At 32.5% G+C, this 11,875-nt stretch overlaps 1 protein-coding gene across 1 annotated transcript; it reads left to right on the top strand.

Moving 5' to 3' along the window:
* Positions 1–2,290: 2,290 nt before the first annotated feature.
* On the top strand, positions 2,291–11,645 carry LOC137714164 (ent-copalyl diphosphate synthase 1-like). The gene is made up of 15 exons (XM_068453442.1): positions 2,291–2,405; positions 3,219–3,296; positions 3,560–3,648; positions 3,945–4,251; positions 4,425–4,608; positions 5,121–5,335; positions 6,945–7,065; positions 7,138–7,250; positions 7,356–7,582; positions 8,196–8,311; positions 8,586–8,684; positions 8,794–9,006; positions 9,898–10,021; positions 11,066–11,269; positions 11,373–11,645. Exons 1-15 carry the CDS (start codon positions 2,291–2,293, stop codon positions 11,592–11,594), a joined length of 2,427 nt encoding a protein of 808 aa, XP_068309543.1. The 3' UTR covers positions 11,595–11,645.
* The last annotated feature ends 230 nt before the right edge of the window (positions 11,646–11,875 follow it).

Below are 11,875 nucleotides of genomic sequence, written 5' to 3'. Positions count from 1 at the left end.
ACTCATAAACGAAAGGAAATAAGCATCTTCATCCTTAGAAACGAATGAGATTCTATACGAGAAGAAAACAAACACCAAAAAGAGATACTAATCTTTCACTTCTCGTTTGACACACGTCACATATTAAAATAAAGCTTAATGTATTTCTCCGTAATTAATGTATATGTGGTAATTATTATTGCAATTTCTCTCTTCTTTTATTGATGTGACATCATTCTACTATATAAACATTACAATTGGAACGGTACTCATTTTATCATCATCTGAAGGTATCTTTAGAAAAGTTCATTGCTTTAAAAACCGTTTAGTCATCCAAATGAATAAATATAATTATTGAAGGGCCATCATGAGGATGATATTAATTACCATATTCCAGCTTGTTTGGATTTGTTTTTAAAATAACTAAAAGCGTTTTTGGTGAAAATATTTTTAGAACCAATCTTTAGTAAAGATGCAAGTAAATCTTGAAAAATCACTTAAAATGCTTTCTTTTGGTGAAAATATTTTAGAACCAATCTTTAGTAAAAATGTAAGTAAATCTTGAAAAATCACTTAAAATGCGTTTCGGAAGAAGCACATAACTGGTGCTTCTTCCAGAAAGCACCTTAAGTGCTTTTGGAACCTAAAAACATTTTATCTAAAAGTGCTTTTAGTTATTTTAAAAGCACATCCAAATGAGTAATTCGTCTCTTTGTTTTATACCTATACACGATAGATAAATGGTCTTTAAATCAAATTATTTTTCTTAAAAATAAACTTTACATGATAAAAAATGTATAGTTAAATAATGTGACGTTAAACAGGAAAAATAACTTTTCTATTTACTTGAAATGAATAATATTATCTGTTTGACATGACTTTAATTGCATAATGAATTTAGATGATTATTCTCTACCTACCATAATAATAACAAATAAAAAAGAGCATTTAGCAGGTGATCCTCTACCATAGTGGTGAAGAGGAATGAAACCCTTGCATGACGGTGTGGGTTCAAACTCCGTCAGCGACAAATCTAATTAATTGTTGTACTAAGTACTTTTGTCAATTTTCCTATTCATTGAGTTTTAATTAAATAATTTATAGATGCAAATTTATAATTCAAATGTGAAGAGAACATATACTATAGTATAGTTAGATAAATAACTAAACATGTTACACAGGGTATAAAGTATAATTAGTTTGTAATACAAGTATATACAAATAAAAAACATGGAGGTAGATTAATTACAAAATCTATGATATAGGAAGATAAGCAATTGATTTAAAATAGATTATTAAAAAACATTTGATACAAGTAAATAGAATATAATTAATTTGTAATACAGGTATAAAAAATATAGAGTAGTTAAAAAAAATTCATGCTGCCATTTGACCTAATCCTATTAAAAAACCGTACGTATATGGTATCTACATGCCATTTATCCAAGGGAATCCTCATTTTTGAGTAAAAATGGAGGCTAGTTGTAGAGTTCACTCAATGTCGAACTTTAACAATCCAAACCGTTGTAAAATTCAATTTAATCTGAAACTATTTGCCCATTTAATTATTACGATGAAATTTAATTGTTTCTTGTAAAACAAAATGTTCAACAATTTCTTTGAATTCAATTAGATGTCTCACATATTTCCGATTTGGCTAATATTTTGCAGGAATGATTGTTGAGGTCAAACTTGAAAAATAGACGTTTCAAATCGTTGAAATTCAAAGTGGTGTGGGTCCTACAACTAATTCCCAATTTTTTTTCAAAAAAAAATAGAGATCCATTCCCTTAAAGTCCTCCACACTTTCCATGATCATATGTACGTTATTTATGATTACTTAGATACAATTTAAAATTGGCTAGGCACAACAAATCATTTAGAATCTATGTAACTTTCCTGTGTATTCTTCTAAATATGACTAATTCATGAGTTAATGCTGGATCATATTTCATCGAACCAACCGGAAATTATTTTCTGGTATTTATTTCCACAAAAAATATAAACTATATAAGTACCATATGTTATACATTCAGTTTTAAGTATAGTCTCCCTAATGAAGTTTTATGTTCGCCAAACGTTTTTCTAAATTTGAAACAACCACCAACCCTAAATAAAGGAAAAGGACAGGACTGCCTTCAATTCCATGTATCACTCAGGATGATACCTTTCCTCCTAGCAGGAATCTCTTGGGAAGTCCTTCCCTGTCCTCTTCTCTCTCCCTCTCTCTCTGTCTCTCTCTGTCTCTCCTCATATTTTCACTACTTCTACTTCCTCCACGCAGCAAACCACAATTTTCCCCACGATCATCATGTCTTCTCATTCCACTCAACTTTTTCTCTCTGCACGGTTGCACCTCCTCCAAGTTCCAACTCTTCGACCCACCTCATCCTTCTCTGCCTTTAATCAACCTAAATATTTACCAGGTGAGTTCCCAATGTTTATTTACCTTTTCATTTTAACATAATCTATTTTATTATTTTTATGTTTCTCTCCCGCCCACACTTCTTTGCTTTCTATTTTGCCGACACAGACAAAAATGATAGAAAATACTTCCAGATGTTTTCTATTTTCCACCCTTTTTCTCAGTCATATGATCACTTTTACCTTGTTTTCTTTTAAATTCACAACTGGGTTTTATTTAAACTCCTTCAAGATTGTCGATCTTTGGTTGTTCCGATCGATCTTGTTTTCTCCTCGTTTTCTTTTCATTTTTTTTCCGATTTTCTTGCATGTGTTTGGTTCCCTAGAAAATTCAAGAAAAAACTTGTTCACCATTCTTTGTTCTATGGAACATCAAAAGGGTTTGCATGCAGATGAAGATCTTCTCAATTCCGACATCTTTCTAGTTTTGATAGTCATGTTTTATCACAAAAAGCTTCGGTGATATTAGTCATGAACTTCTCACATATATTTATTTTGTTGTATTTTCAATGTTGGACTCTGTTCTTGAATACGATTTCTCTTTTGAGATAGCTCAGTGCTTTCTTCTTCCTCTCCTTTTCTGCGTTTTCTTTTTCTTGAACTTCCATGGCGTGAGGTTCTGTCTTGGATTCTCCTTAGTATTTGTTAAACTTCGTGTATTTCACCATGCAAGCAACTGCTACATAGTCTGCAACTGTTTCTTTTTGCATTAGATCTTTGTCTTTATCCAATTCACGTTTCATACATACAATTTTTTTGCCTCTTGAGGCCAGTAAAACTTATTTCACCACGCATTCCACCACCTTTCCTCACAGGTGTTTGGCTATTTGGCGCTAATGACAAAATAGTTTTTCGCTCGAAATGCAGTGCGGTTTCCAAACCCCGCACTCAAGGTAATTATGCTACAGTATTCTTTTACTTTATTTTTTTCTTTCCCTTTTTTTTACTTTTTTACCTTTTTACTCTTGTTGTTTAATTAGTAAATATGTGCATACATTTTTATAGGAAATTGTTATTAGTACTCCAAAAATCTCATTTTACACTCCAAACTTTCTATTTTAGGAAAGAAAAATACATTTATGAGAAGTGTAGAATAAGATTTTTGGAGTGCTAATAACACTTCCTTTTTTATACATCATTATCTATGTACGATCAGAATATGCAGACGTGTTACAAAATGGTCTGCCAGTGATAAAGTGGACTGAGATTGTGGAGGATGACATCGAAGGAGATGAAGCTGCTGAGGTACAAATAAATACATGTCTACTTTCAATAATATTTTAGGATTAATCTCAGTTTATTACCTTCAAATTTCATGATTTTTAACATTTAGTACATAAAGTTTTTTCCGTCCCAAAATCACACTTAAAGTGTCCAAAATCCTTTCACAAAACAAAAAGGAAAAATCAGAAAATAGAAAAAAAGCATGAAGTTGAAAGAAATGTAAAATATTGAGTTAATCTCAATTTAGTACTCTCAAATTTCTTTCAACTTCATGCTTTTTTTCTATTTTCTGATTTTTCCTTTTTGTTTTGTGAAAGGATTTTGGACAAATTAATAAGATCAAGCAACACGTGGAGACTGTCAAATCGATGTTGGAGTCGATGGAGGACGGAGAGATTACGATTTCGGCGTACGACACCGCTTGGGTAGCGTTAGTGGAGGATATGGAAGGCAGTGGCTTGCCTCAGTTCCCATCCAGCCTCCAGTGGATTGCCAACAACCAACTCCCAGATGGTTCTTGGGGAGATAGTGTGATCTTCACTGCTCATGATCGCATCCTCAACACAATAGCTTGCGTTGTCGCACTCAAATCATGGAGCCTTCATCCCGACAAGTGCGAAAAAGGTAACTGCTAACCAGTCAGTATTTCAATATATACAGCGGTAACGACTCGTTTGAAATCTTATCCGGTCATTTTTGGGTCATAATGATGTCTGCCAAAGTGTTACCCAAAATGAAAGTTAGCGTTTAGTTATTTAACTGTGACTGTACTTTGTTTTTGGCCGGTATACGCTTAGGAATGACATATTTCAAGGAGAACATAAGCAAGCTTGGCAACGAGAATGCCGAACACATGCCAATCGGGTTCGAAGTTGCTTTTCCCTCGATTCTCGAATTGGCTAGGAGTTTAAACCTGGACGTGCCTGATGATTGTCCTGTGTTGCATGAGATTTACGCCATGAGAGATCTAAAGCTCACAAGGTATATGTATACACGTCTCATACTTTTTTGGAATTTTAATGTTTGTTTTTCTGTGAGAGTTAAAAAGCAACCTTATCCACGGTGGATATATTATAATTTGGTCTGTTGGGGGTGTGCGAACTCTTTTACATGTACGTAATTATTAAGGGCAGTGATATCCACACACACATTTAAATGAATCAATTACTAAATAGAATTAAATGTAGTAATTAACAATCCACAGCAAGTCGTCTAGTGGTAAGGGTGTGGACTGTGGCTTTCCAATAAACAAAAAAATATGGGAGGTCGCGAGTTTGATACTCTGAGCTGGTGAGTCTGCTTGATTATGACTATGGGTATGGTGAAATTCCCCATAATATCTATGGACCAGGAAGAGATGGATAACCGTGACATGCCACCAGTTGTCCGCCTTTATGGAAAAAGAAAATGCAGTAATTAACATATGTGAAGAAAATATAAAGAGGTATGTGATCCATTATTAAATACTGGGTGTGCGCATGTGTGGTGGATAGGATACCGAGGGAAATAATGCACAAAGTACCCACAACACTTCTCCACAGCGTGGAAGGAATGGCAGGCTTGGACTGGGAAAAGCTTCTAAAACTGCAGTCCCAAGATGGCTCTTTCTTGTTCTCTCCAGCCTCCACCGCCTATGCACTCATGCAAACCAAAAATCCAAACTGCATGAATTATTTATCCAAAGCTGTTCACAAGTTCACGGGCGGAGGTAAGCGTCAGTATATAGGGTTCTTTAGAAAAATGCTGTTGAAACTCCTATTTTCCAAATAAAAACCCACCTAATATTAAACATTTAAATAAACACACAAATTTCAAATAGAATACCATGTAGACAAATATGTAACCAATTATCATCATATATTTACAATTTATGCCACAAAACCCTAATTATGATTAGCAATTAACCCCATATGAAAATTTTACCTTTCTTGTATAATAAATATTAGGAACATATATATATATATATATATATATATATATATTAATTTAGCCATGTTCATAAACAATTATGGGCACATTTTTCGTATGGAAAAAAAAATCCTTTGTACAATCAGTTATTTTGCATCAAATAATATTGTTTGATAAAAACAACAAAGAACCAATTAATATTATTTTATGTTGTAAGTAAATTATTTCTCCTAGATTATTACATACATTAGGCATTTTTTATTTGTTATTATATATGCGTGTTAAAAATAATTTATCTATAATTATATGTAAAATATAATTAAATTAATTTTGAATCAAATAGCATTTATTTTGTAGGTAAATTAAAATAGTAGTTCCATTATTTTGGTAAAGTTAAACAGTGCCTAAATTAATTCGTAAAAATTAAACCATGACAAATTATCTCTATTAAAATAAAACAATAGATGTTCGACAAAAATAATAAAAATAAAATAGTAGATACATTATTTTCTTATAAGATTGAACAATAAGTAAATTATATTGTAGGTACATTATGTTTGTAATAAAAAAAAAAAGAAATTGAAATTCATAAACAAAAAGCAGTAGATATATTATTTTTAATCAAATTTCCTTTATTTGTAGGTGAATTATTTTCATGCATTATTATATATATTGGGCACATTTTACTACTAATATATATGTGTGCAATAATTTACCTATATTATTATATAAAATATAGATAAATTTATTTTGAATCAAATAACATTTTTTATTTTATAGGTAAATTATTTTACATGTATCATTACATACACAGGGCAAATTTATTACTAATACACATTTCCAAATAATTTACCTATATTTTTTTAAATATACGTAAATTGTTTTATAGTGCTCTTTCTGATTTTCATTTGGTAACAAAATGACAAGATTAAATTAAAATTATCTAATTTATGCAAATTTGAAAAACAATACATTATTAGTTTTTTTTTTTTTTTTGCCTTAACATACAATTTGTTATGATATATTAATATGCAATGATTTTAAATTAATGCATTTTTTTCATTAATCTCTCCCTTCATATCTGCATAGAATTAAATGTCTACATTAAAACTGTAATTAGGGGTATTTTAAGCATCTGAAAAATGCAAAATGTATAAAGGCAAACAAAATTAATGAATTTGCTTATGTGGAGCCTAATCATTGGGTTTTATTTAGATAAAAAGACAATATCGGATTTTATGTAAAAAAAACTTGAATTACATGAGCTAAAGTCATATTTTTGTATTATCGAAATATCTGTTTAATTATTTTAACTGCATGCATGCCATTTGTCCAAACTTCTCCGACCAAAGTTCGCCTCTCGAGCCGAATATTACCCCTAGTTTACCTTCTTCTACTTCTTTTTTCAGTACCTAATGTGTATCCAGTTGACTTGTTCGAACATACATGGGTTGTGGATCGTCTGCAGCGCTTGGGAATCTCGAGATATTTCGAGCCACAACTTATGGAATGTGTTAATTACGTAAGCAGGTATCCTCAACAACTCACATTGACTATCATATTGTCGCGTAGCGTAAATGAAATATCTTCTGTTAAATATAGATACTGGACTGAGAAAGGAATTTGTTGGGCAAGAAACTCGGAGGTTCAGGATATTGATGACACAGCCATGGCATTCAGACTACTCAGGTTGCATGGCCACCAAGTGTCTCCTGGTAAGTTTTGTTACGACATATGTAGTAATTTTAGTGAATGTTTTGACTTTCGTTGGTTTATTTAAAAAAATCTAATTAACTAACCTAATTTGGTAACGAGGACAGATGTGTTTGAGCATTTCAAGAAGGGCAATAAGTTCATATGCTTTGCTGGGCAAAGCACACAAGCTGTGACTGGAATGTACAACTTGTTTAGGGCTAGTCAGGTACTGTTCCCAGGAGAGACGATCCTTGAGGAAGCTAAGGACTTTTCAACAAAATTTCTGAGCGAAAAACAAGCTTCTAATGAGCTGTTGGACAAATGGATCATCACGAAGGACTTGCCCGGGGAGGTTTGAAACGTCAATTTTCCCAAAATTAATTTTCCGTTATGGTCAAATTGTCATGTGGTGTATGCTACAAACTTACTCGTTATAATACATTAAACTTTTTACCGATGTTATACTTTAGTTACATTACCGACAGAAGATATTAAACATATTGTCTATTCATATCATAATATAAAATTTGTAACTTCACGGGATGTGAAACTTTCTCTAAGAACCGCGAAAGAGTATTTTATATATATATACACACACACACACATATATTAGAACAATAAGGCCATTAACAGTTGTGTTTTGTCTTTCATTAAGTTTTATAAGTACCATTATCGATCTTTCCAAAAATAACAAGAATATTGTAAAGAGAAGGGTTCAGAGAAAAGTTGACATAATACTCTAGTAACTTCAAGTTTGTCTACTCATATACCAAAGATAGTAACGTCAGGTTGCGATCAAACCGTCATACTCAAAACTGTCTTTAGAGATTGCGAAAGAGTGTATGTCAATAGTATAAAGCGATTAACAACTGCGATTTGTCTTTTTATTAAGATTTGTACGTATTTATATTGAACTCTCCAAGAATAAATAAGAATATTTTAAAGATAAAGGGCAAATAAAACAGGTTGGGTACGCACTAGATGTTCCATGGTATGCGAGCTTACCTCGACTGGAGACCAGATTCTACATCCAACAGTACGGTGGCCGCGATGACGTCTGGATTGGCAAGACTCTCTACAGGTATTTTTATTTGCATTTGTTATTTTTCCCATATTTAAATTCCAATAATGAGAAATCTCTCAAAATATGACTTTTTATGAATTATATGTCATCTCACAAAACGTCAATTCCGGTACCCATATTATAAAACATTGTGCTGAAAACATAATATGTTAGAGAGTACTCTATATAAAGTCTCCTTAGTATTTCTCTTCCAATCATTTGTCATATTATTTAATTCATCAAATATTTTTTAATAATTCTGAACTTGGAATCTAACGACTTGTTTGGTTAGGATGCCTTACGTGAGCAATAACTTGTATCTCGAGCTGGCAAAACTGGATTACAACAATTGCCAATCACTGCACCTGATCGAATGGGACAACATTCAAAAGTATTAACCAACAAAACCTAATCTATTATATTTATGAATAGCAAATTATAATTACTTGTTAGAACTTGATTTTTTACATGTACACGGTATTAAATTACTGCTTATGCAGGTGGTACGCAGAATGTAAACTTGAAAACTATGGATTGAGCAGAAGAAGCCTCCTCATGGCTTATTTTGTTGCGGCAGCGAGTATTTTCGAGCCGGAAAGAGCCAAGGAGCGACTTGCATGGGCTAAAACGGCTTCATTAATTGAGACAATTGGGTCTCATTTCAAGGAAGGAACTTCTCAAAGGAAGGCCTTTGTACATGAATTCAAAACTAGGTACGTAAATGTTATACGATTGTTGTTTGGTCTCTTGGTGTCTTATTCATTGGCAAGACACATTTGTGCCAATCCACAAGTAGGGTTCGTTTTGCTAGGGTACCCTACCAAGGGCTACAGTTATACGTTATTTGTATGTAAAGGCAAATCTAATTTGACTAGATTATTGTGTCATACACGCACCAAATATTCAACTCAAAAGTGGGAGTGTCCCAAGATTTGGATCTAGGGTAATAACGCACACCCATCCATATGACCAATTATTACCTTCTGCATTACATGATGGAAGCTACTGATGCCTATTAAAGCATTTCCAAAGAAGATGTCAAAATGTCCAAATCAACAATAACGGTAACAAAAGATGTACAACATTAATGTTTTTCAACCGAGAAGCCAAATCTGATGTGGCATGACATGAAATGACATCTCTCTCCCTTGCTACCAAATTTGACAACACTTTCAGATTTTTTTAATTAATTATTAAATACTTTTTATTAGTTTAAAGCATTATCCTTTTGTTTCTTTCATTCCCAATGCAAAGAAAATACATATGAATTTTTATTTTATGTTTAAAATTTGGCATATAATTGTTGGAGAGCAAAACTTTAAAAAATGTTAAAGTGCCACGTAAGCCTTCAAATTTAAATTTTAGGTTTAAAATTTGATATCTTCTTTAGAGATGATCTTAGGCACTCAAAATAGCAATTGGGTATCTTGACTATTTTGGGTACTGAATATCTATCCCTAAGCTATTTTGCATATTAAATTGTTATTTGTTGAGAAGAAGGAATGATTACTTACATGGAAGGATGACCCTTGTATTTTCCGTCGTTGTGGAAGAGTTTTAGGCATTTTGGACGAGGCATAGTTACATGTGGCTTGTGTTAACAGGAAGGTGAATACCAACAAGAAAGGGCAGGGACTCGTTGAGACCTTGCTGGCAACCCTACACCGCCTTTCGTTTGACGCCATGGTGGCGCATGGCCAAGACATCAGCCACCCTCTACGCCAAGCTGTGAGTGCAAAACACCCACTTTTTTAGGCTTTGTTTGGCTGCCAAATCTCTATGTGCATTACCCAACTATAGAAACTAAACATTTCTACTGATCCCTAAACCCCGAAGAAAATTCTATTCTAATTCTTGTCTAAGATTATTTTTTGAATAAAACCTTATCTAAGATTAAAAACTAATTCTAATCCTTGGCATTTAATTGTAATTTTTTAATATTAAATAGGTTGTAATAATTATTGTGTTTTTTTTGTTTGTAGGTTATATATTGATTCCTATAAATAATACAAATGTTATTTATCATTGATAGTTATTATTAAGTTCCCATAATAAGAAGGAGACTATTATTAGCACTTCAAAGATCTTATTTTACACTCTCCAAAAGTTTTTAATTATAGAAAGTTTAGAGTGCAAAATGAGATTTCTAGAGTGCCAATAACAATTTCCAATAAGAAAAGTCATATATTATCATATAGTTTTCATTGTGTGTGAATTTCTCCATATATATGTATATGCATATTACGTACATATGTATGTTTAGATAATATAGTTACGTACTGATATATTTGTACCCATACATTCGTACCAAAAGTTATGTATAAGGTACCTAAAGTTATGTACCTATGAGTTTCTGTATAAGGTACCTAAATTTCTCCATATTCTTATCAAAACTTACGAACGATATTTCTGTACCTATAAATAAAATAAGGTACCGAATATTATGTATAAATTGAATTTGTTTTGTTTTTGAATTTTTTTAATAGTGAGAATTTGAATTTGAATAAATTTTTATCTATTAATATGATTAGAGCACAAAATAAAAAACATAATTATGGATAGGTAAAGAATTTCGAATGGTAAGTTTATAAATAATAAATGTGCTATAAATATGGTAAGTTTTAAAAATAGGGACTTATATTAGATTTTGAAAACCATTCAGGTTAAAATCTAAAAACAATCTTATTGAAGCCTTAAAATCTAAAAGCCCCAAGTCTAAAACTTTAATTTGATTTGTTTTTTCTTTTGTATTTTCAATTAATCAAAATACAGTGGGAAAAGTGGCTTCTAAAGTGGCAAGAGCAAGGAGACATGCACCAAGACGAAGCTGAGCTGCTGGTGGAAACAATAAATCAAACCGCCGGCCTTTTGCTTTCAAACGGGCTGCTGTTGTCCATTCCAGAGCATGAGCAACTTTTCAAGATCACCAACACAGTTTGCAACAAACTTCGCAGCTACCAAAACCAAAACCACAAGGTCAGAAATTTAAACCTATTTCTGCATTAGGGTTAACTCTTTTCCCCACGGTTTATGTTATCAGGCCGTTTTGATTTTTTTTTTTCGATTTAATGTTTCTCAGGTGAATGAGAACGGCGGCTACATCAAAGCAACTCAGGAAATCGAATTGGAGATGCAGCAGCTTGTTCAAATGGTGCTGCAAAAGCCTTTGGATGGTGCCATTGAATCTTCGATCAAGCAAACCTTTTTCGCGGTTGCAAGGAGCTTTTACTACTCTGCGTACTCGGACCCTGGAACAATCAATAGCCACCTTGCTAAAGTACTCTTCGAGAGAGTAGACTGATCGTTGTGTATAAGATTAGGCCACAGAGCAATGCCTCTTTTGGTCATTGCAATTGTACTCAGTTTAACCTGAAAAAGGAAGTAAAAATTAGTGATTGCGCATGTTCTTTGTTTTTCTGTGGTATCTGATAATTTCTTCTCAATAAAAAACCAAAGAAGGTGAAGTAAGAAAAAAAACATAGTGTTCTCTTTCACGATAAAACTTTAAACACTGTTTTAGGGTTTTATGGTGAAAAACACACTTCAAACGCAGCAATTGAACAATCCTTAGGCTCGACTATT

Source organism: Pyrus communis, chromosome 14 (genome assembly GCF_963583255.1).
Source record: "Pyrus communis chromosome 14, drPyrComm1.1, whole genome shotgun sequence".
Lineage (NCBI taxonomy): Eukaryota > Viridiplantae > Streptophyta > Magnoliopsida > Rosales > Rosaceae > Pyrus > Pyrus communis.
This window is presented reverse-complemented; position numbering and strand designations above follow the sequence as displayed.